Consider the following 25,981-nt stretch of genomic DNA (forward strand, 5'->3'; position numbering starts at 1 on the left):
TTTTAATGTGGGAAAAAGTTCCAAGAGCCTAATATCTAAAAAGAAGAAAGGGTTGGCTCTCCTCTAGCACTTGTCCTGGGACCTGTACCAGGAACTTGACTGATGCTAGTGGCTGGAATAATATTTGAAATAAGAGCTGTAAAGTAGAGGTGATATTTATAACCATTACTGTATCATAATTGCTAACCACTCTTAGGTTTTTCAGAGTCAAGGGATGGCAGTCCTTATGGAATATTAAAGGTGAGAGAGAACAAGAGCTCCTATCTTTATAAATGTATCATGCATGAAATTGGGAGTGTATTTATATTGTTTCTCTTTAGTCTCATAAACACTCATATACTCCAGGGGTGGGAAATTAGATGGATTTTTTTCATATATCTTAAGCTGTAGAAAATAAAGTTCGAACTACAAGAGTGGAAGTTAGATTGTGTCTAAAAGTGTGGGGTACAGAGGTGGAATTGAAAGAACAGTTAGCAGATTGTATATCATTTTAGGAAAGAAGAAGAGTTGAAGATAAACTCTGTATTTTGAGTTTGGAGAAGATGCAATCTAGTGATGTTTTTGTCCATGTGTATCAAAGGAAGGATATCAGGGGAATTAACACATTTACTATTGAATAGGCTATTTGAAAAATGACTTTGAAATAAAAATATGTAGTCTAAAAGCAAGCATAAAAATTTAGGCAACTAGAAGGAGCTCTGCTCCCAATTGGTCATTAATGTAAAATGATATACTTAAAGTATATATATACAGAAATAATGTAATTTGTGTGTATATATATATACACACACACACACATATACACACACAAATAATGTAATTGTATTCTTTATAAATTGTAATTGTATTCTATGTAAATATATATATAAAGAATAAAATTATATCATTTCTAGTAAAAGTAAATATTTTAGGAGATTGAAGTACTGCTAAAAAAACGCAACCAATTTAGCAATAATTAATTTATTAATACTTATAAATAAATAATACTGGATTTGACAGGTTAATACTAGATAATGTTTGTTGTATTTAATATAAAACTACACTGACTGAAGTGCTTACATATATTAATTCATTTAATTCTAACACATCTATGAAGTAGTTAACCATATCTCCCTTTTACAAACAGGGAAACTGAGATAATGAGATGCTAAATAACTTGGTAAAAATGTTATAGATAAGACAAAATGTTTAACACCTCACTTCGAACACAAAATGAATCCAGGAGTCCCTGCTGTGGCGCAGCAGAAACAAATCCGGCTAGGAACCATGAGGATGCAGGTTCAATCCCTGGCCTTGCTCAGTGGGTTAAGGATCCAGAGTTGCTGTGAGTTGTGCAGTACGTTGCAGACACAGCTTGGATTTGGCGTTTCTGTGGCTGTAGTGTAGGCCGGCAGCTATAGCTCTGATTAGACTCCTCGCCTGGGAATCTCCATAGGCCATGGGTGCAGCCCTAAAATTAAAGAAAAAAGAGAAAAGAATCCAGAAATAACTTTTAAAACTCACAGATTTTTTTTTTCTAGTACCTCTGGTAGCCTTTGAAAGAGCTGTATTGCTATAAACAATGATCATTATTATGCATAATAAATAAATTCCTAAAATGCCAGGATACTGTTTATGCTAGAATATTGTTTAATAGGCAAAAAATAAAATCATAACAAGTATAGAGTAGACAATAGACTGAAAATATATCACAGTAAGGGAGAAATAATAATTCAAGAAGGTCAAGCAACCTAGGGCCACTTGGTATAGAGACCAACACCTCTATTAACATCTACATTCACTGGCAAATCAATACTTTTGCAGAATATGAAAGTGAAATTTATAAAGCTTATCCAGAGTTTAGAAAATAGTCTAAATTATATCTATAACATTCTGTTTAAGAAAATAAAGGCAAGGTTTATATGTTCAAAATATATAGTGAAAATTCCTGCCATTCATTTCCTATGGGGCAAGAATCCTCAGTATTTGTGTGAATTCCCTAGGGTTGCTGCAGCAAACTGTCACAATTTTGGTGGCTTAAAATAACAGAAATTTACTATCTCATAGTTCTAGAGAGAAGTTCAACATCAAGTTGTCAGCAGGGAGGCCCCCCTTTCAAAGGCTCTACGGGAGAATCCTTTTTTGCTTCTTCCAGGTTCTGATTGACTCCAAACATTTCTTTTAGCTGCACCACTCTAATGGAACCTCTGTCTCCATACAGCCTTCTCCTGTGTCTGTGTCTTCATAAAATCATGTCTCATTGGATTTGGGGACCAGCAGGATAATACAGGGTGATCTCAACTTGAGATCTCTAATGTCATTCATCTGCAAACAACCTTTTTCCAAATTAGATCATGTGCGGTTTCCATGAACAATTTTTTTTTCAAGCTACTGCATATTTCAAGATACTAGTTCAGATAAAACCTTTTGGTTGCAAAGCACATATATCAGTCAAACTAAATCAAGTAGGCAGATATTATTATAATGATACATGTGAAGCTATGAGAGTGTTTCCATGAAGATTTATTAGAATAGGATACATAATAGGGGAGGCCAAAGAGTCTGGAGCAGGAGGGCAGTTGTAGATTCAATGCAATGGCTCATGGCACTCTGGAGGGAGAAATTCACCAAACTTTATCTAGTCATTTGCAGATAATATGTTTCTACTAACAATGTATATGTCTGCTTTACTCAACACACTATGAATTGACTTATTCCGCTTGCTCACAGGCTGTATTTTCCCATTACTTTGTCTTCCACATGACACACTGTAGTCTGAGCAATCAGGCATCTCTTTATATTATTTTCTCCTCTAACTTCTAATTAGAAAATTCTTTCTTAAAATGTGAATTTAAATACTGAATTAGAGAATCTGATTGTCTCAACTTACCTTTACTTGTCAAGTGACGAGGAGATGGATAGATGAGACTTCAGGTTTTGTCCTCTAGTCCAATTATGGCTGGGAATGAAGAAGGGGTAGTTGACAACCTTACAGTTCAAAACCTTTCTATTGCAGAAGCAAGACATGTGGATCAGGAATTGGAATACAGCCAGGACAAATAACAATGCTTTGACACCTACAATAAAATGGGTAGTAATCAGTTATTTGAAGATTATATGAATCCTCAGATTTCTTTATGACATGACATAGCTATTAATTCATTTTGGCATGATGGAAGAGATCTATCATAATAGTAACTTTTACATTTTTAATTTTTTTTCTTTTTTCAATGTTATTTCACCGATGCAATTTTTTTCCTACTGCACAGCATGGTGACCCAGTTACACATACATGTATACATTCTTTTTTCTCCCATTATCATGCTCCATCATAAGTAACTAGACATAGCTCTCAGTGATACACAGCAAAATCTCATTGCCAATCCACTCCAAAAGCAATAGTTTGCATCCATTAATCCCAAACCCCCAACCACCCCCTTCCCTCCTCCTCCCACTTGGCAACCACAAGTCTATTCTGCAAGTCCATGATTTTCTTTTCTGTGGAAAGTTTCATTTGTGCCTTATATTAGATTCCAGATATAAGTGGTATCATATGGTATTTGTATTTCTCGTTCTGACTTACTACACTCAGTATGAGAGTCTCTAGTTCCATCCATGTTGCTGAAAATGGCATAACTTCATTCTTTTTTATGGCTGAGTAGTATTCCATTGTGTATATACACCACATCTTCCTAATCCAATCATCTGTCGATGGACATTTGGCTTGTTTCCATGTCTTGGCTATTGTGAATAGAGCTGCAATGAACATGTGGGTGCATGTGTCTATTTTAAGAAAAGTTTTGTTTGGATAAATGCACAAAAAATGGGATTGCTGGGTAAAATGGTAGTTCTATGTATAGTTTTCTAAGTTACCTCCATACTGTTCTCCACAGTGGTTATACCAGCTTACATTCCCACCAACAATGAAAGAGGATTCCCCTTTCTCCATACCCCTTCCAGCATTTGTCATTTGTGGACTTATTAATGATGGCCATTCTGACTGGTGTGAGGTGGTATCTCATGGTACTTTTGATTTGCATTTCTCTAGTAATCAGTGATGCTGAGCATTTTTTCATGTGTTTGTTGGCCATCTGTACATCTTCCTTGGAGAAATGTCTATTCAGGTCTTTTGCCCATTTTTCCATTGGGTTGTTGGATTTATGATGTTCAGTTGTATAAGTTGCTTGTATATTCTAGCAATTATGTGCTTGTCAGATGCATCTTTTGAAACTATTTTCTCCCATTCTGGAAGTTGTCTTTTTGTTTTCTTTTTGATTTCCTTTGCTGTGCAAAAGCTTGTCAGTTTGATTAGATCTCATTGGTTTATTTTTGCTCTTATTTTTGTTGCTTTGGAAGACTTACCTGAGAAAATATTCATAAGGTTGATGTCAGAGAATGTTTTGCCTATGTTTTCTTCTAGGAGTTTGATGGTGTCTTGTCTTACATTTAGGTCTTTAAGCCATTTTGAGTTTATTTTTGTGCATGGTGTGAGTGTATGTTCTAGTTTCATTGATTTGCATGTAGCTAACAGGTTTCCCAGCAATGCTTGCTGAATAGACTTTCTTTTTCCCATTTTATGTTCTTGCTTCCTTTGTTGAAGATTAATTGACCATAGGTGTCTGGGTTTATTTCTGCATTCTCTATTCTATTCCATTGGTCAGTATGTCTGTTTTGTTACCAGCACCACACTGTCTTAATGACTGTGGCTTTGTAACATTGCCTGAAGTCTGGCAGAGTTATGCCTTCTGCTTGGTTTTTGTTCCTCAGGATTACCTTGGCAATTCTGGGTCTTTTGTGGTCCCATATACATTTTTGGGTAGTTTGTTCTAGTTCTGTGAAAAATGTCATGGGTAATTTGATAGGGATTGCATTGAATCTGTAGATTGCTTTGGGAAAAATTTAATAGAAAAGATCAAACATGGGATTTCTAATACATGACTCTAAATTTTACATCTTTATTTATTTATTTCTCTTTTTTTGCCCAACATCCAGCATATGGAAGTTCCTGGGCCAGGGATCCAATCTGAGACATAGCTATTATCTTCACCACATCTGCAGCAATGCTGGATATTTAACGTGCTGGCCAAGGATTGAATCCATGCTGCTGCAGAGACAATGCCAGATCCTTAACTTGCTGTGCCACAGCAGGAACTCCTAAGTTTCAAATCTTTAAATATAAGATAAAATACATGCATTATAGAACATTAGGAAACTATTCAATATGTATTTTTAAGTGTCTGAGCTTATTTTTAATAGGAATAGTAGTTAATAATTTCATCTCAAAAGGGTGTCTTAAATTGAAAGTAATATTAAAATACATGCTAGTGCTTACCTTATCTTTTAAGGCATAAAAAGAAGTCTATTAATCATTTCAATTAATGTTATTGTTAAAGTATTTTTTCCAATCCATATCATGTAGCTGGCACATAATGTGTGCCTAATAAATTAATAATGAATCAATATTATTTATAATCTAACCCTCATCCTCACTATCTTATGAAAATCTTTATTCTACATATACTTTATTTTCTTAACCATTATTAATCTTCTCAACTAACTCCCTTTCTTATGCTTTAAACATCAGATATTTCAAAAAAAAATGGAATGGAGCAAATTATTTGCTACTAAATATGGGCCAGTTGAAATAATTTGAAATTTAGTTTGCTATATGAAATTTCCCTATATCCTATGAACTCTCTTACTATTGCTTTTTTTCTTCATTATTATAATTGCAAGCACTACACAAATAAAAATTCTATGTACTTAATTTTTACCATTGGTTCTTTTAAACATCTTATGCTTTCAGATACAAACAAAATAAATGATTTCATTTGAAGTCTACAAATCCCCAAATCTTTGAGAATATGAATAATCAAATCAGCTTCTGGAGTTCCTGTTGTGACTCAGTGGAAACAAATCTAACAGATTTGATCCCTGACCTTGCTCAGTGGGTTAAGGATCTGGCATTGCCATGAGCTTTGGTGTAGGTCACAGAGATATCTCAGATCTGACGTTGCTGTGGCTGTCGTGTAGATAGGCAACTACAGTTCCAATTCCACCCCTAGCCTGGGAATCTCCATATGCTTCAGGTGTGGCCCTAAAAAGACAAAAAAAAGAAAAAAATCAGCTTCTCCTGGGTCATGTCAAATAATTGTCAAACCATTTGGAAAAAAAATGAAATTTTCCACATAATAGTTAACTCTGTGGTGCTAACATTATTAATATTGATTTAATGAAATAGTCTCAATAAGGAGAAAGGAGAATAAGAAAGAAAACAAGTATCTGAAAAAAGGCTTCTAGAACTCATTGGTTCAAAAGCACATCAACTCCAGCAGAATAAACAACAGGCTTCTAAAGATATAACAGTGTTGAGGGATGCTTTGTTAAGGCTCACTCATCCCATGAATTAAATGCATTTTTTGACTTTCCATTTCCCTTCTCCCTTGTACATTTCTTTCAAAGTAACTTTCATATAATGATTCTTCCTCCTAAATTAGCTGAAAGCAAATTAAAAATGCATGTACTAAGAGTTTAGTATGAACCAGGTATTGTTTAAATCCACAGTGTTACATCCTTGTCTTCATGCAGTTTATAATCTGGCATGAGACTATAGGTCATAAAAATTAATTAAACACATTAATAAAGTATGTACTATATTGGAAAATTAGTGTTAAGGAAAAATTAGATCAGAAAGACTGAACATCCAGGGTATGAGGTAAGGAGTTGCAATTTGAAATGGGCCTGATAGGGCAATCTCATCAGAAGGTACATTTTAAGTAAAGTACCAAAGGAGATGGGAACGAAAGCTATTGGAAGGAAGGAAGAGAATTCAGGCAAAACAAGGTTGGCGATCAGAGGAATATCTATCAGGACAGTGTCTGGTGTGCTTTATGAGTAACAGAGAAGGAAAGGCAGCAGGAGAAAAGGTGATGAGGGTGCATATAGAGAGACTTAGCACGTGAGGTCAGGGTGGGGAAAGAGATTCAGGACATACAGAGCCTATGATGCCATTGGGAGACTGGCTTTTACTGTGAGAGGAAAGAAGGTTATGGAGGGCTCTAAGTAGAAAAGTGATATATTCTATATGATTTTAATTTATATTAAAAAAGAGGATGGCCAACAGAAAAGCACTCTGGAATCTTATACCAGTCTTCTTTGCTTAATTACATTTAAGGGACTATTTCTAGATTATCAAAATCTCCAAGGTCACTGACAAGACCAGGTTTCTGCAAATGAAATTTTGACAGACTGGGGACTCGAACTAAAGCTTGACTGCATTGCCACTTAGAGTGTGGTAAGTGGGACTTCAGCCTGGGCCAGAACTTGAACTTTATTAGAAAAGTAGACTTTCAGGTGCCACCCTAGACCTTCTGACTCAAATTATGTTTTTTATCAAGATCCCCAGGGGATTCTTCTGCACATTACATTTTTAGAGGTCCTACTCTGAAATAGTTCTGCTCTTTGAAATCTCTTGGCTGGCATCCAGTTTTGGGGAAAGACAACTTAACATATCACAAAAATCTTAAAGTCATGGAACTTGTTCATTGAGGTATCTCAACACTGTACCACACTCCGATCCTCCTATAATGTATTTTTGAAAACTTTCTAATCATGCTTGAGCCAGGTGGCAGTGTCAGAATAAAACTGAATTTTCTGTCATTCAGCAAGTAGCCAGCCAGAAAACAAGATGCCTATCCAGTTTCTATGTTTAGCCAATTAAAATTAAGGGTGCCCAGATAAACTTGAATTTCAGGTGTATAATAACTCATCTATTCCAAGAATATCCCAAATATTGCATAGTACACATTTGCAATATAAAAATATTGTTTATCTGAAAGCCAATTTATGCATTTTATTTGACAACACTACTCTTACTTTTCTCTAAATGATTTCTAATTTCTGCAAATGATCTTCTTGAATCCTCCCTCATTTGGCTCTGGATAGAAACAAAGTCACATGAGAGAAGCAAATAATATACAGTGTGTGATATCAGCATTCTCCAAAAAACAACCACATGATTTGTTTTCATTCCTTATTTCCTGGGGATAGCTTAGGGATCCAGCTAATAATAGGGCTATTTCTGTCAACTCTTAATAAGGCTATAAGAAAGTAACTGACTCCAACTGCTGGTGGCTTTTTTGGAAAAAGCATTCTTCAGTATATTTCTCCTCAACATTGCGCTTTAACTGTGGTTATCAGGCAATATACACACATATCCCACTGGACATCCTATTCTACAACCACATCTCCCCATTTTAAAGCATTCCTTTTTTTTAAGATAATATGCCCAGTCCCTAATTCAGATAGACATAGCTAATTTATTTCTTGGGTAAAATTTTTTCCCCAAATTCATAATTAATGATATTTCTACCCAGTAAGAAGGCAAGTAATATTACTGTCTTTCTCTTGGTTTTCAGAGTGGCTCCAAATCTTGCTAAAATGTTCCCCTAGATTTTTCACATAACTGCCATTAGTGTGCATTGCTTTAGCCATAAGTCAGAGAGCACTCATTCAGCCAAACTCAGCCTGAATCTAAATGTCTATAAAGTGCTTTCTTTCTAACCTCTCCAGCACCAGCTTCTGTTTCTCTAATCTATTACACCCAGCAGCACTGAGAAGCATCTCCTAAAAGTGTCATTTTGATAATGTCACTCTTTTACTAAGACTCTAAAGTACATCAGGCCAGATTTTGAGGTAAAGGAACATAACTCTGAACTATGATAAGCTCTGTAAATTGTGTCTGCTGTACCAGAATACTTTGTTGGTGTGCAATCTAGAAGGATCTTTTGATCAATTATTGGTTACCAAGAGCCATTAGTTAGTCATAAAGCTTCCAGTGAGAATCCATAATCAGCTTCATAAGCTCTGCAAGTACCTACTAGAGACAGCTTCACAAGGAAAATTAGAGTTACCTTTTTCCAAAGTGGCTTTAAACAAATACCTACAAGATACTGTTACAATATGAGCATTTGTTGTTCTGTCACTTTCATAAAGAGTAAAGGATGATTCTGTCACCAACAATCAAATAGTTTTTCATGTACCTAAAAGAAAATCTATCATCAGGGAATATCCAGTGCTCTATTTTCACTCTCACAAGAAGAAGGCAACTATTAACCAATTGCAATTTGATGCAATAATCAAGATATTTAGTGGAGATTTATCCACAGTAACATTACTTGGGTAATAAAAATATTTCTGTTAGTATGGCAGCTGCTTGCTACAATTACACATTGTACCAGATTATTCATAGATAAAATATGCAGAAATGATTCACCTAAGAGAACTGGTGGACTAAGGCATTCTATATAAGTGATTTTCCAGGCAGTGGAAGCTGACTGACATAAGTCTCAATTTGTTCTTAAGTGTTAAATGTATTAAGTGTGAGGGTTGCTCTAGAATACATTAGACAGATCCCTGCTTTATTATATTTAATGTACTAGGTATGGATTTATATTTTTGTATTGTTGTGACTTGAGCTTATAATCATATATCTCAGTTATTACATTCTATGGAAATGTATAGATCACTGCACGGTCTACGTAACAGATGTGTCAGACTGTGGGTTCTTTGACTAAAAGTTGACAGACTGGCATGGGTTTTTGGTATTTGCAACAGCTTTTTATTTTTCCCCAGTCTTTTCTATTTCTAGCTTTTACTCATGTTGTTATTACATCTGCCTCTTGAATTATTACCATCACCCTTTTCTTCTTGCTATTATACATAAAAAATGAAAAAACTCTGATTCTAATTTTTGGACTGAGAGATAGCTGGTGAGTAAGTCTGTGCAATCATTGAATTCATAACATTCTCAGATGGTTGTTTTCAGGCATGGAAAAAAGTTTATTAGTCAGGAGAGTCTAAATAGTCCAGGTACTTCCTTAATATTACATGAAGAAGTTCAATTTTCAGCTGCAATGTGAAAGTTATTACTCCTGTCTTTACAACAACAACAGAGCTGGCAAACTATAAATCAACTACTTTTCTTGGATCCATCAGACTGCCAAACTGCCACCCCAAATCTGGAGTGTCAGTTGAATATAGAGAATCTCACTTGAGATCTGCTTACCTGGAGTGAAAGCTGCTGAAGCAGCTTGAATTGTACAAACACTTAAATGTTAACTTTGACAATTTGCTGGAGGCTGACTCTGGGCTAGTATAAGAATGATAAAGTCCTGAGGTCTCAGACTTAGGGGGACCTCCACATATTCACGAGTCCTATCTCCAGGAACCCTATCATGTTCTCATGATGAAGAGTCAAGAAAAACATCCTCATGGTTTTGGAAGGGAAAGGGAAATCTTTTTAAAATACACCCGGATCAATGTCCATCACAAAGCTCCACTTTGCCAAGAAAAAGACTCTATCTGGAAATAAGCAATGGGGGATAACACATAAGCACTGTACGCTAGTGGCTAAAATTGTTTTCTGCAGGAATTATGGTTGAAAATTCTGATCAGATATACACAAGTATACTGTAAGTACAGACTCAAGTAAATGAATAGCAGACTGTGGGAGCCAGGTTCTCATTGTTGGTGTGGGAATTTGCAGATAAGTGAAAGTAGTAGGCTAGAATGATCCATGTAGTAGTGGATTAGTGTTGGAGGCATCGATAAGAATTCATATTCAAATTAATATAGATATAGATGGTTACATATGAAAATATGTGGATATGTGAACATACACAGGTTAATATACACACATATATTTCCTAACTCTGTCAGCTGAGAGATCTAAAAGGAATGCGGTAGCAATGATCACACCTAACATTTTAATATCATTTTGCAACAAAAGGAGCCAGGCTCCTTGAAGAAATTGCTGATTTTAGAACTGATGCATGAAATATACAAGGTGACCCTGGACATCTTACAATGCCAGAATATCAAGAAGGTCCTGAAAAAATAAACAAAAATCCAACCACACACATATATACACTAGCACATAATAATGGGAGTAGGTCTAAGCAGTTCCCAAATGAAAGCTCCCAATGTTCAAAGTTGGAACAATATGAACAATAAAAAAGGAGTAATGGATTATAACTAATAAGAATGTAAACACCTTTGAGCCCATGGTGCTATACATAAATGATTAAATGAACTAGTAAATGAGGGAGAAAGCAAATATTTCAGAAGGAAGAATTATAAATAATTTAAACAGATAATCTACCCCTAAATTCCCACTTCTTAAGTGTGGGCTGCACATGGTTAATTTCTTCCAAAAAACACAGAATGGAAAGGTGGGGGTAATTTTAGATTGGAGCACCCTGACAAATATTACCTCAGCCAGGTGATCAAGGTCAACATTAATAGTCATAAATCATGTTGACATTATTCATCCTTGATACCAGGTAAGGAAATGGCACTTTGCCTCTCTGATCTTCCTCCCAATAACCCACAGCCCTAATCTTATTATGAGAAAATCAACAGATAAATTCAAATAGTGCAGCATCCTAAAAAAATTGATATTATCAAGGTCATAAAAACAAGGAAATTCTGAAAAGCTGTTAAAGTCAAGAGAAGCCAAGGAAAAATGACTAAATTAAACTAAATGTAATATGGTGTCTTGGATGGGATTCTAAACCAGAAAAAGAAAATTGGATAAAAGCTAAAGAAGTCTAAACTATGAACTTTGATAATAATGTTTTAATACGTGTTCATTAATTGTAACATATTTACTATACTAAAGATGTTAGTAATAAGGTAAACCAGGTTTTCTGCTATGAGAGCTCTACTATTTTCTCTATTTTCCTGTAAGTTTAAAACTGTGATAAACAAAGTCTATGAAAAGATAGATGTTCTCTTGGTAAAGGGCTATATAAAGTAGTAGAAGATTGAAATCAAACTTAGAATTAATTACATATGGTTTACTGGAAAGCTGTATGCTTAAATATATATATATATACACACACACGTATATATATTGTATATATTTATATATGTACATGTTCTATATGTACACATCTGTATATATTCCTATGTACATATATATATATATATATGTATGTGTATATATTATATACAAGTGGATATTCTAGGAACTGCTTGGTAGTGTGAATTGTTCATCTAACCTAATATGTTATTGAAATAAGTCAATAAATATATTGAAAGAAAGAGTAAACATAAGATTCTTTAGGAAGAACTGGAAGGGTAACTTGACTCCAGCTGGGTGGATGTTGGGGGCCTAAGCGAAGAAATGACCACAGTCTGAGTAGAAGTTCATCAAACAGAAGATCATGGAAGCAGGACAGAAAGAGAGAACCATATAACATGGGGAAGATATATTTTTTAATGGAAGAAAATTGAAGGCTTTTCTGTTTGATTACTTCCTTACCACCTGTGAATTAAATATACACATCATAGGCTGAGAATCAATGGGGATATCACAGGGTCAGAAGTTTAAAAAAGTGAAAAATGATTCAATAATATAGCAGTGCTATCAGGGGATTAGAGAAAATTATTAGTTAGAAGAAAAGGTGAAGAGAGTAACCAAGTTAAGGGAGCCAAAAGGATGCGAAATTTTAGAGTGGGATGGATAATGTGATTCTGAGACCAATTCCAATGTGTGAATGTTTCCCCTACACACATACATCAAGCAATTCTCTTACACCAGTTTGGTGTTTTACAATTCAATTCTATTCTGACACTACCTACCTGGCGATAGTGTGAGGTCCCACAGTCTAAGACCTCAGTCTTTTTTTTTTTATTACTTAATGAATTTTATTACATTTATAGGTGTACAACAATCATCACAACCAAATTTTGCTGCATGTCCATCCCAAACCCTCAGTTCATCCCCCTACCCCCAACCTCTCTCATTTGGAAACCATAAGTTTTTCAAAGTCTGTGAGTCAGTATGCGTTTTGCAAATGAGTTCATTGTGTCCTATTTTGGATTCCACATGTAAGTGATAGCATTTGGTGTTGCTGTCTCATTGTCTGACTGACTTCATTTAGCATGATAATTTCTAGGTTCATCCATGTTGCTAAAGATTGCTTTTATTTTAATGGCTGAATAATATTCCATTGTGTATATGTTCCACATCTTCTTGATCCACTCCTCTTTCAATGGACAGTTAGGTTGTTTCCATGTCTTGGCTATTGCAAATAGTGCTGCAATGAACATTGGAGTACATGTGTCTTTTCAAGTCATGGTTTTCTCTGGATAGATGCCCAGGAGTGGGATTGCTGGATCAAATGGTAGTTCTATTTTTAGTTTTCTGAGGAATCTCCATACTACTTTCCACAGTAGTTGCACCAATTGACATTCCCACCAACAGTGTACTAGGGTTCCTTTTTCTCCACACCCTCTCCAGCACTTATTGTTTGAAGGCTTTTCAATGATGGCCATTGTGGCTGGTGTAAGGTGGTACCTCATAGTGATTTTGATTTGCATTTCTCTAATAATGAGTGGTGTTGAACTTCTTTTCATGTATTTTCTGGCCATCCATATGTCTTCTTTGGAGAATTGTCTGTTTAGATCTTCTACCCATTTTATGATGGGGTTGTTTGGTTTTTTTTGATATTGAGCAGTATGAGGTGTTTATAAATTTTGGGGATGAATCCCTTGCCAGTTGAATCATTTGCAAAGATTTTCTCCCATTCTGTGGGTTGTATTTTCATTTTGTTTAGGGTTTCCTTTGCTGTGCAGAAACTTTTAAGTTTATCTGAGTCACATTTGTTTATTTTTGTTTTTACTGTCATTACTCTAAGAGGTGGATCTGAGAAGATGTTGCTGTCATTTATGTTGGAGAGTGTTTGGCCTATGTTTTCCTCTAAAAGTTTTATAGTATCTGGTCTTATATCTAGGTCTTTAATCCATTTGGAGTTTATTTTTGTGTATGGTGTTAGGGAGTGTTCTAATTTCATTCTTTTCCATGTGGTTGCCCAGTTTTCCCAGGACTACTTATTGAACAGGCTGTCTTTTCTCCATTGTATATTCTTGTCTCCTTTGTCATAGATTAGTTGGCTGTAGGAGTGTGGGTCGAATTCTGGGTTTTCTATCCTGTTGCACTGATTTATATTTCTGTCTTTGTGCCACTACCATATGGTTTCGATGATTGTTGCTTTGTAGTTTAGGCTGAAGTCTGGGAGCCTGATTCCTCCAACTCCATTTTTCTTTTTCAGGATGTCTTTGGATATTCTGGGTCTGTTGTGCTTCCAAACAAATTTTAAAATATTTTGTTCAAGTTCTGTAAAAAATGTTCTTGGTAATTTGATAGGGATTGCATTGAATCTGTATATTGCCTTGGGTAATATTGTCATTTTGATAATATTAACTCTTCCAATCCACGAGCATGATATATCTTTCCATCTATTTGTGTCATGTTTGATTTCTTTCATCAGGGTCTTACAGTTTCAGAGTACAGGTCTTTTGTCTTTTTAGGTAGGTTTGCTCCTAAGTATTTTATTCTTTTGGATGTGATGATAAATGAGATTGCTTCCCTAATTTCTCTTTCTGATCTTTCAGTGTAAGTATACAGAAATATTGTTGATTTCTGTTTATTAATTTTGTATTCTGTGACTTTGCCAAACTCATTGATGAGCTCTAACAGTTTTCTGGTAGAGTCTTTAGGATTCTCTAGGTATATTATCATGTCATCTGCAAATAGTGATGGTTTCACTTCTTCTTTTCCAACTTGAATTCCTTTCATTTCTTTTACTTCTCTAATTTCTGTGGCTAGGACTTCCAAAACTATGTTTTATAGGAACAAGACAAGGATATCTGCTCTCACCACTACTATTCAAGACCTCGGTCTTATAAGACTGCCCCCCTCACTTCAAATATCAGGTCCATATTGTCACTTGGGCTTCCTTGTGTCATTTGTGCTTAATGACAAGCTATAGATTGGAGGTTCTCAAGACCCCCTCCATGGGCTTGATTAATTTGCTAGTGTGGGTCAGAGAACTCAGAGAACACTTATTCTATATTACCATTTTATTATGAAAGGATATATCTCAGAAACAAACAGATGGAAAAGATGCATAGGGCAAGGTAAGGGGAAAGTTAAAGGAGTTTCCATGTCTCCTCAAAGTGAAGCCCTCTCCCCAAATCACAAACCAGTTTCTCTAAACACTGTCCTTTTGGGATTTTATGGAGCCTTCATTACACTGACACAATTGATTCAATCATTAACCATTGGTGACTGAACTCAGTCTTCAGCCTCTCTCCTCTTCTTGGATGGAGTGGGAATGGGGATGAGACTGAGAGTTTCAACCCTCTAATGACAAGACTGGCTCCTCTGACAACAATCCCTCATTCTTTGGCAAGATCCAAAAGCTACCTCATTAATATAACAAGAGACACTTTAATCCCTCTCATCACAGGAAATGCCAAGGTCTTAGAGACTCTGTGCCAGAAATGGGAGCAATATCAAATATACACAGTAGACCCCCCCCTTATCCACAGTTTCACTTTCCATGGTTTCAGTTACATGCAGTCAACTGAGATTCAAAGTATTAGATGGAAAATTCCAGAAATAAATAATTTAAGTTTTAAATTGTTTGCTGCTCTGATTAGTGTGAGGAAATCTCATGTCAGATCTCTCCATTCCACCCAGGAGATGAATCATTCCTTTGTCCAGCATATCCTTCCCCCATCCCTTTAATCACTTAGTAGCCTCCTTGGTTTTCAGATCAATTGTCCTGGTAACACATTGTATTCAAGTAACACATTTATGTAATAATGGTACCAACTTGCAAAAGTAGTGATGTTGGCAATTCAGATATGCCAAAAAGAAACCATAAAATGATTGATTTAAGTGAAAAAGATGAAAGCTGATGAGAAAAGGAAAAAAAGATGCTGAGTTTGATGAGTTCTACAGTAAAAACAAATCTTCCATTTATGTAATTGTGAAGAAGGATGAATAAATTTGTTTGCTAGTTTTGCTGTTGAAACCCAAACTGCAAAAGTTACAGCCACAGCATGTGATAAGTTCTTAGTAAAAATGGAGAAGGCATTAAATTTGTAACATAGATATGTTGAATAAGAGTGATCACTTTCATATAAATTTTATTAGAACATTTTTATAATTGTTCTACTTTATTATTAGTTGTTAAGATCTTACTTGCCTAACTTATAAACTAAGCTTTATCAGAGTTCCCATTGTAGCTCAGCAGTAACAAACCCAACTAGTATCCATGAAGATGCAGGTTCAATACCTTGCCTTGCTCAGTGTGTTAAGGATCCAGCATTCCCATGAGCTGTAGTGTAGGTCACAAAATTGGCTAGGATCATGCGTTGTTGTGGCTGTGTTGTAGACTGGCAGTTGCAGCTCCAATTCAACCTCTAGCCTGGGAACTTCCATATGCTGCAGGAATAGCTCTAAAAAACAAAATTAAAAGAATTAAAAATTAATCTTTATCATAGATTTGTATGTACAGGGAAGAAAACATGTTATGTATAGGGTTCAGTACTATCAGACATCCACTGGGAATCTTGAAACATATCCCCTGTGTATAACAAGAGATACTGTATTCCTAATAAAAATTACAATATCACAAATAAATTTATCATTTCAGAGGCATAATAGTTTGTGGTAAATGACAAAATCTTAGTTTGTGGGAATAGAAAGATGTGACAGACGTTCAGGATCCAGCATTGTTACTATTTTGGCCCTAGTTACTGTTGTAGCACATGTTTGATCCCTGGCCTGGGAACTTCTGCATACCACAGGTACAGCCAAAAAAAAAAAAAAAAAAAAAAAAAACCAAAATACATGGATTTAGAAGAAGGTACATACCTTATCACTTCAGAGGAAGTGATGGGTCCCAGTGAAAATTAGGTTGATGGAGGAAATATTTTGTGGATATAGAGGGTGATATAATATAGATATTTTTGTGGATTTGTGTGTGTGTGTGTGAGAGAGAGAGAGAGAGAAAAGTGTCTAGCTACTTGTCTTTTTTATCTATGTTTATAAAAATAACAACTATATGTAAAAAATTTTAAACTATTATGTAATGTACTTTTCAATATTTGAAGCATTTAATATCCCTGAAAGGTAATAGGAAGCCTGAGGACACATATTTTGTGTTTATCTCTATCACTTTGCCAAATATGCTGAAGCCACATTATGCACATAAGCAGCTTGTGCTATGCTTACATAAGTTACTGTGAAGTTATAATTTGGGTGGGTTTAGACTATGATTAAATTATTTTCAAAAGTCTCTTTAAATAAGTTGAAAACAGGCATAGGCTTTGTTTCTCAGTAAAATTGCCAGTTGTCCAGTTGCACAAAGGATGTCATTGAAAGCAAATTCAGAGACTCCTCATAAGAAAGGATTTCTTCTTCCAATCTTATCCATCATAGGTTCAGTGTGACTTTTAAATTCATATTAAATTTTTTTAGCAGCAGTGAACAAAGATCATCAGATTAAAAAAATAAAAAAATGATGCCTTGGGGTAATTAGAAATTCAAGAAGTATGAGAATACCTACAGAGCTGGCAAGCCCTTTCTATTCTTGTTTTACCATACTTTATAGAAAAGTTCCCAAGATGTTTTAAGCTATTACCTTAGTTCTTGACTGGGTAAACTGGCATGTCAACTGGATTTAAAAATAAATCTTTCACACTCTCCTCTTTGACTTACATTGCCTTGTTTCTTAAGCATTTTGACTTTTCTGGTGGTTAATAATTCTTCAAAGTTAAACCAGCTTGTCTTCATTGATTCTTTTCCCCATCACATGCTCCTGTTGCTCTCCTGTGCTTTTTGGGTTGTTTCTGTGAACCATTATGGCCTTAAGGTGATCAACTTGAAAGGAAAGGGAAATAAATGCTTGCATTTTCTACTAAATAAAAATGAATCTGGCTTTTCTCCTGTGCTGTGCCTGCCTTTTGTTTTCCACAGGGTTTTATTACTTTCCTCAGTCTTTCATCCTTTTCCAGGTTTCAGTTTTTATTTTTTCCTTGTCCTCCTATATGTTTTATCTTTTCTAGGAAGAAGTGTATGGTGATCTGACTGACATGCGTAGCTGTCCTTCATTGCAGTGCTGAGACAGGTCAACCATTTATTTTATGTTTGTGTTTTTGCTTTGAATAGCTTGCAACCAATGCAACCTTGTTTGATTTGACAACTGCTTTCAGAAGTATATCTAGCAGAGAGCAATTTTGCAAAATCAGCCCAGACCCCAGACTCTTGAGAGTTCCATGTTGTTGAATCCCATTTAGTCACTGAGTCACTTTTCAATGAGAGCTTTGCAAGCTGCAGCTAAAAAAATCAAATATCTGATAACTGAACATTTTTAAAATCAGTCTAGAAACTGTTATCATTGTTAGAACAAAGAAACTCTTTTCTGTTAATGCATAGATATCAAGTTTCCCTCTTGGTAAGTTATTCTCTTTTTTTATGGCTGTTACTGATGTTAATTTTAACTAGATTTTACTCATATTGAACAGGCAGGGTAGGAGGAATGCTCAGCAAAGAGTCAAAATGTGATTGTTCCAGTTATTATCATTCTTAGAACTGATACATACACTTGACTATACTATTGTTTTTCTGTGAGTTAAGTGTTTCCACTTTCTCTATTTCCACTGTTAGTAATTCAGTACATAACATCACCAGCTTTAACATGAATAGGTACTACAAACTCAAAGCTAGGTTCTTTCCCCAACTCTTATTTTGCTTCTCATCACTGCTAGACTACTTCTTAAAAAAAAAAAAAAAAGAAATTTAGAAAAAAATCTTTCATAATAATTTCATTGTTCAAAAACTTTCATTTAATGTGCATTTCCGATCCTTTTGAGTATGTCTAATTTAAAAATCTTGTCTAACTTGATTTCATCTTACCTACATAAAGGTTTTTCAACCATTTTTTTGTTCATTATCAGCTTAAATATCCTTTTTACTTTAGACATATACCTCCTCATTATGCATTCACGATTGCTACTCCATTTACCTGTGAGTTTCTCTATCCTCTGCCTACCTAACTCCTATATATTCCTAAGCCTCCCAGAAACTCTCTATGCAACCCCTCCTATTGCTTCAGGTTTTATTAACTCTAAGCTCCTTGAATACCTAGTTATAATAATTGAACCAAAAATTTTAGCAAGTTTATATCTGTGTATTCTGTTCTTGTATTCTGGTTGTTGGGTTCACAATTATATTTTATGCTTTTCAACATAATAGCCTAATGTCTTACCTTTTTTTTTTTTTGAAGATTGGTCTGTGTGCATACTATAGATCTTGCTGAAGATGAAACATATACTGATTATAATATAGTATATTCATTTATAACATGGGTTTTTATATGTGATTTCAATTACTGTTCACAGAATTTGGGTCAGGTTAGTATTGCCAGCCCAATTTTACAACTTAGAAGAAGGAGTTGAAAAGAGGTTGAGTGAATTACCCAAAGCCTGGAGTTAGTATATAGCCAATAATTAAATTCCAAGTAACTATCTTGGAAAAAGAAAGACCATTGTGTTCATTCAAACATACAAAAGCAACCATGTCTAGTTTTACTTATGACTTAATTTTAGGCACTTTAATCATTAATATCAGTTTCTTTAAAATATTAATGTATCTAGTCTCAAACATATTTTTCCAATTCCTCTTTATCCCTTACCCCAAGGCAAATTCTAAAGCCTTTTTTATTCCCTCTTTGTTTTTTGCAATGCCTGGCCTAATAAAATGTAATGGCAAATGTGAAATATAACAGAAAGATAGCCTCCCAGTAAGACGAACATTTCATGTTTTCCAGTTGTCTGATATTGTGCTGGAATTTTAGCCCTGGGCATAGGCAGTGAGAACACACCAAGTGGCAACATCTCAGCATCAGTGAGCAAAATGGCAATGAAAGTTATAAGGAAACTTGAGGAGCTGTTCAGCTGACACAGAGTTCAATGGGAGCTTGACATTGAATTGAAAAGTTATGTGTATCAACTCAGCTGGAGAGAGTTGTGTTGGAAGAGTTTTGATAGCCTCCTACTCTCTTAGGGAATGACATAGGGATCATCCATTTTTGCAGTATAAATCTATGAAAGCTGGAGATTTCCTATACTTTGTAACATCTGACTAAATATACAATAGAGTTTCCAAAAGATAACTGTAAATGCCATGGGAATGCTTAGGTTTGGAAGACATGACCTCAACCATTCTTTCCAGGTCCTCACAAAATCCTTATTTGTGCATTACAGAATGCCTTTTTAACAATACTGTTGCTGCATTTGTCTACAGCTTCATGGCCTATCAAGTATTTTCATACATATTCTCCTTTGTGAGGTGGGTAGGGCAGGGATTTTCAGTCATGTTTCTTGCTATACTGGAATAGGGGAGCAATTAAATTTGCTTCAGGGTCACAAAGAGAAATAATTTAACCCACCCTCTGCTTTCCAAATCCAATACCACTGCCTCCACAAATGGAATATTTCTGATTACATTCTGCCACTAAGTCTTGCCTGGGCAAACTTTAGCTTGATATAATAAAAAATATTTTAAAATTTCACTTACTAGGAATTCAATTTGATGAAAAACTCCATTATATCCTTAAATTAAATGTTAAAATATACCTGGAAAATCAAAAATTGACTGTTGACTTTAAAAACTATGTATAAAGCAGAGAATTCGAGGTTAAGTGAAAAAGCTGAAAAATTTAATTAGTAGACTTACACAGGCTTAATTTTAAAAGGCCAGAAATAGAGAGGAAAGGTCCCTAGTACAGTCAATAAAGATCACCTGACCTTCCAAAAAAATGTATGTAACTATATTAGGCAAAAAGAAGAATCAGAATCATTACCTTACTTTGACAGGTAAGGAGAAACACTGATGATGACCAGCAATAAAGCTTTCAGTGTTAGAAGAAACCTGTTACCCAGAGCCTGGAATGAGAATCAGGCTGAAATGAAAAAATATCTCCCGAAAAATTGGAAGAATTCAAATCAGAACATCCTCATGTCATGAGTCCTGAGGGTAATTAAGAAATGTCAGGTGTCATTGATGAGCCATTTGCCATTATCTTGAGGAAATCATGCAGGACAAGGGGTCTCCGAGGACTGAAGAAAGGAAAATGTTGTGTCCATTCTTATTTTCCTTTAATGACATTGTTGTATATTGGTCAGCCAAAAATCCATTCTACAATAAATCTTTATCCCAAAGAGTCACAGTCAACCCTCCTGGAAAACCATATATAATATATCTAACTTAAGGTAAATGTTAAAAATGATTATTTTCTTATATTCTGTACAAGAGTGTGGCTTACAAAAGAAGTGTTTTAAAAGTAATTTTTGAAGACATCTTGAGAGACCCTAATATCTACAGTAAGTAGTCAAACTTTAAAATAATTTGAATTTTAAAATAAAATACATAAAATGCATCAGAAGATTTTATAGGTTGATTAATAAGCATACACTTTTTATATCATGAAAAACATTTATAAGTAATGGATGTTTTAGTCATAAATTATATTAACTAAAAAACAACTGCAAATAATAGGAAAATACAAGTAAACCAAAAAGCATGTCCAAACCTAACTGCTGTAATCATTAAAATAAGTTTATAGGAAGTTGCAAAGACAACAAAATAGATTTATATAAGAGAAATTAAAGTGAAATCTGATCTGTGAATTCCTACATGATCTAAGTATGTGTGTACAGATATGCATATAATGACAGTAAAAACATAAATGTATAATATATTCATATGTATTAGAAATTGTGCATCAAAATAATATGGCCTTGGAAAATACATTTACAAAATAAATATTTCTTTAAAATGGATGCTGAAATCAAAAAGAATGTAGAATATAAAACTAAATTCATATAATACTAATAGAGTCAAAGGAACTACAAGAAGTATAGCTTAAATTTTAAGTAAAAAAGGTATTATTAATTGTAATCATGATTTTCATTGTGAATTAAATAATGTATATAAAAGCCTTGAATCCCTATGTTTCATTGAAGATAGTACAGGCATACCTTGGAGATATTATAGGTTGGCTCCAGACCTCTACAATAAAGTAAACATTACAATAAATTGGGTCACACAAATTTTGGTTTCCCAATACACAAAAAAGTTGTGTTCATATTATACTGTAGTCTATTAAGTGTGTAATAGCATTACATATTAAAAAGTACACACTTTATTTAAAAAGTGATTTATTGCTGAAAAAAGCTGACATAATCTGAGACTTCAGTGAGTCATGATCCTTTTGCAATAATACCCAGATCACTTACCACAGATCACTGTAACAAATATGCTAACAATGAAAAAGTTTGAAATACTATAAGAATTACAGAAAAATGTTGTATGGAGACATGAAGTGAGCTAATGCTGTTGGGAAAATGATGTCAAGGGACTTACTCAAGACAGGGTTGCCAAAAACCTTGTTTGTAAAAAATTGTAGCATCTGTGAAGGACAAAAAAGTGAAGAGCAATGAAAAAAGGTATGCCTGTATTTACTAATGGTGGTGGTTTTTATTATTAGTCATTTTTATTTACTATAACTGTCAGATAACACAGGGAAAAGCAAAGTAATCAATTTTTTTTTTTTTTGTCTTTTTGTTGTTGTTGTTGTTGTTGTTGTTGTTGCTATTTCTTGGGTCGCTCCCGCGGCATATGGAGGTTCCCAGGCTAGGAGTTGAATCGGAGCTGTAGCCACCGGCCTATGCCAGAGCCACAGCAACGCGGGATCCGAGCCGCGTCTGCAACCTACATCACAGCTCACGGCAACGCCGGATCGTTAACCCACTGAGCAAGGGCAGGGACCGAACCCGCAACCTCATGGTTCCTAGTCGGATTCGTTAACCACTGCGCCACAACGGGAACTCCTCCTGCAAAGTAATCAATTTAATTGAACTCTGGAAATTTGAATAGATGTTTACCTTGATGTTCTTAGTAGTTTTCAGATTGACTTTTATTTCAAATTGCATATACTTTTATCACAGGCTTTCGTCCTTACTCCTAAATCTGCTAAAAAAGAATATGGGGACATTTGATGATGAATTATGATGCATTCTTGCCTCTCAGATTGCTCTGATATATACACTTATGCTTCCTTCATAAAGAGAGTCATCCCAAGTTCACAAGGATGGTTCAATGTACACAAATCAATCAATGTGTTACACCACTTTAACAACAGAAATGTCAAAAACGACATCATCATCTCAATAGATGCAGAAAAAGCACTTGACAAAATCCATAATCCAGTCATGATAAAAACTCTTAGCAAAGTGGGTATAGAGGGAACATACATTAACATAATAAAGGCCATTTATGACAGACCATAGCCAATACAATACTCAATGGAGAAAAACTGAAAGCCTTCCCACTAAAATCTGGCACAAGACAAGGATGCCCACTCTCACCACTTTTATTCAATATAGTATTGGAAGCCCTAGACACAGCAATCAGACAAACAAGAGAAATAAAATGTATCCAAATTGGAAGGGAAAAGCTAAAATTGTCACTCTATCCAGATGACATGATACTATCTATAGAAAACCCAAGGACTCCACACAAAAAATTCTCAGACTGATCAATGAATTCAGGCAATAGTAGGACACAAGATTAACATTCAGAAATTTGTTGCATTTCTGGGAGTTCCTGTCATGGCACAGCATAAATGAATCCAACTAAGAATCATGAGGTTGTGGGTTTGATCCCTGGCCTTGCTCAGTGGGTTTAGGATCCAGCATTGGTGTGAGCCGTGGTGTTGGTCACAGATGTGGCTTGGATCTGGCATTGCTGTGGCTCTGGCATAGGCCAGCGGCTATAGCTCCAATTAGACCCCTGGCCTGGGAACCTCCATATGATGTGGGTGTGGCCCTAAAAAGGACAAAAAGACAAAAAAAAAAAGAAAGAAAAGAAATTTGTTGCATTTCTTTACACTAACAATGAAATATTAGAAAAAGAATATAAAACTACAACAATACATTTTAAAATCACACCCTAGAAATTCCCACCGTGGCTCAGTGGAAATGAATCTGACTGGCATCCATGAGGATGTAGGTTCAGTCCCTGGCCTTGCTCAGCTGGTTGGGGATCTGGCATTGCTGTGAGCTGTGGTGTAGGTTGGAGACGTAGCTTGGCTCTGAGTTGCTGTGGCTGTGGCGTAGGCCAGTGGCTACAGCTCTAATTGGAGCCTTAGCCTGGGAACCTCCATATGCTGCAAGTGTGGCCCTTAAAAAAAAAAAAAAAAGAAAATTCATGCCCCCAAAATTAAAGACCTAGGAATAAACCTAACCAAGGAGTAAAAGACTTATATGCTGAGAAATATCAAACATTAATCAAGGAAATTAAAGAGGATTCAAAGACATGAAAGATATACCATGCTCCTGGATTGGATGAAATAATATTGTTAAAATGGCCATACTACCCAGAGCAATCTACAGATTTTATGCAATCTCTATAAATTTAATCACGACTTTTTTTCACAGAACTACAACAAACAATCCAAAATTTTATATGGAATCATAAAAGATAAAGAATTCTCAAAGCAATAGTGAGGAACTAAAACCAAGCAAGAGGCACAACTATCCCAGACTTCAGGCAATATTATAAAGCGACAGTAATCAAGACTGTGTGGTACTGGTACTAAAACAGACATACAGATCAATGGAACAGAATAGAGGACCCAGAAACAAACCCAGAAACCTAGGGTCAATTAATCTTTGATGAAGGAGGCAAGAATATGAAATGGGAAAAAGACAGCAAGTGGTGCTAGGCAAACTGGACAGCTGCATTTAAATCAATGAAACTAGAACTTACCCTAACACAGTCATAAAAATAAATGCAAAATGGCTTAAAGACTTAAACATAAAACAAGACACCATAAAACTCCTAGAAGAGAATGTAGACAAAATATTCTCCAACATTGACCATACAAATATTTTCTTAAGTCAGTTTACCAAAGTAATAGAAATCAAAAAATAAATAAATAAATAAACTAATGGGACCTAATCAAACTTAGAAGTTTTTCACAGAAAAGGAAACCATTAAAAAAAAAAAAAAGACAACCTACAGAATGGGAGAAAATAATTGCAAATGATAACGTGAACAAGGGCTTAATCTCCAAAATACAAAAATGTCTTATACAACTCAATAGCAAAGAATCAAACAACCTAATTGAAAAATGGGCAGAAGACCTGAATAGACATTTCTCCAAAGAATATATACAGATGGCCAACAAGCACATGAAAAAATGCTCAACAACACTAATTACTAGAGAAATGCAAATCAAAACTACTATGAGGTATCACCTCACACCTGTCAGAATGGCAATCATTAACAAGTCAAGAAATAACAAATGCTGGTGAGGGTGTGGAGAAAATGGTACCCTCCTTCACTGTTGTGGGAATGTAAATTGGCACAACCACAATGGAAAACAGTATGGAGGTACCTCAGAAAACTAAATATAGAACAATCATATGATCTAGCAATCCCACTCTTTGGCATATATCTGGACAAAACTTTCATTCAAAAATATATGTGTACCCCTATGTTCATTGCTGCACTAATAATAATAGCAAAGTTGAATGGATTTAGAAGATGTGGTACTTAATACACAATGGAATACTACTTAGCCATAAAAAATAAAAATGCCACTTACAACAACATGGATAGAACTAGAGATTCTCATACTAAGTGAAGTAAGTAAGAAAGGGAAAGACAAATACCATATGATGTCACTTATATCTGGAATATAATATATGGCACAAATGAACCTATCTCCAGAAAAGAAACAAACTCATGGACATGGAGAATAGACTTGTTATCATGATGGAGGGAGCGGGATTCAGATGGAGTGGGAGTTTCGGCTTAGTAGATGTAAACTATTGCATTTGGAGTGTATAAGCAATGAGATCATGCTGTCTAGCACAGGGATCTATATCCAATCACTTGTGATGGAACTTGATGGAATATAATATGAGAAACAGAATGCATAAATATGTATAACTGGGTAATTTTGCTATAGCAGAAATTAACAGAACATTGTAAATCAACTATAATAAAAAATAAAAAAATGCATAAAAATAAAATCAATGAAAATTAAAAAAAAAAGAAGGAGAAAGATGATCA

General features: G+C 35.0%; 1 protein-coding gene across 15 annotated transcripts in view; it reads right to left on the minus strand.

Annotated features, from left to right (window-relative positions):
• The window catches only part of LOC146397805 (uncharacterized), a 1,134,194-nt gene that overhangs the window by 536,665 nt on the left and 571,548 nt on the right, over positions 1 to 25,981 (minus strand). For all 15 annotated transcript variants that reach the window (XR_014823707.1, XR_014823711.1, XR_014823709.1 and 12 more), the window contains one exon: positions 2,870 to 3,056. Coding sequence is in view for 5 of the 15 variants with exons in the window: in XM_084989258.1 (XP_084845384.1) it covers positions 2,987 to 3,056 (70 nt within the window). In the remaining 10 variants the exon portion in view is untranslated. Of the gene's footprint in view, positions 1 to 2,869; positions 3,057 to 25,981 lie in introns of those variants that run through there.

Source organism: Sus scrofa, chromosome 13 (assembly GCF_054392235.1).
Source record: "Sus scrofa isolate SSC_HxYL_T2T_F1_AM1 chromosome 13, Sscrofa_HxYL_maternal_Yorkshire_Landrace_v2.0, whole genome shotgun sequence".
NCBI lineage: Eukaryota > Metazoa > Chordata > Mammalia > Artiodactyla > Suidae > Sus > Sus scrofa.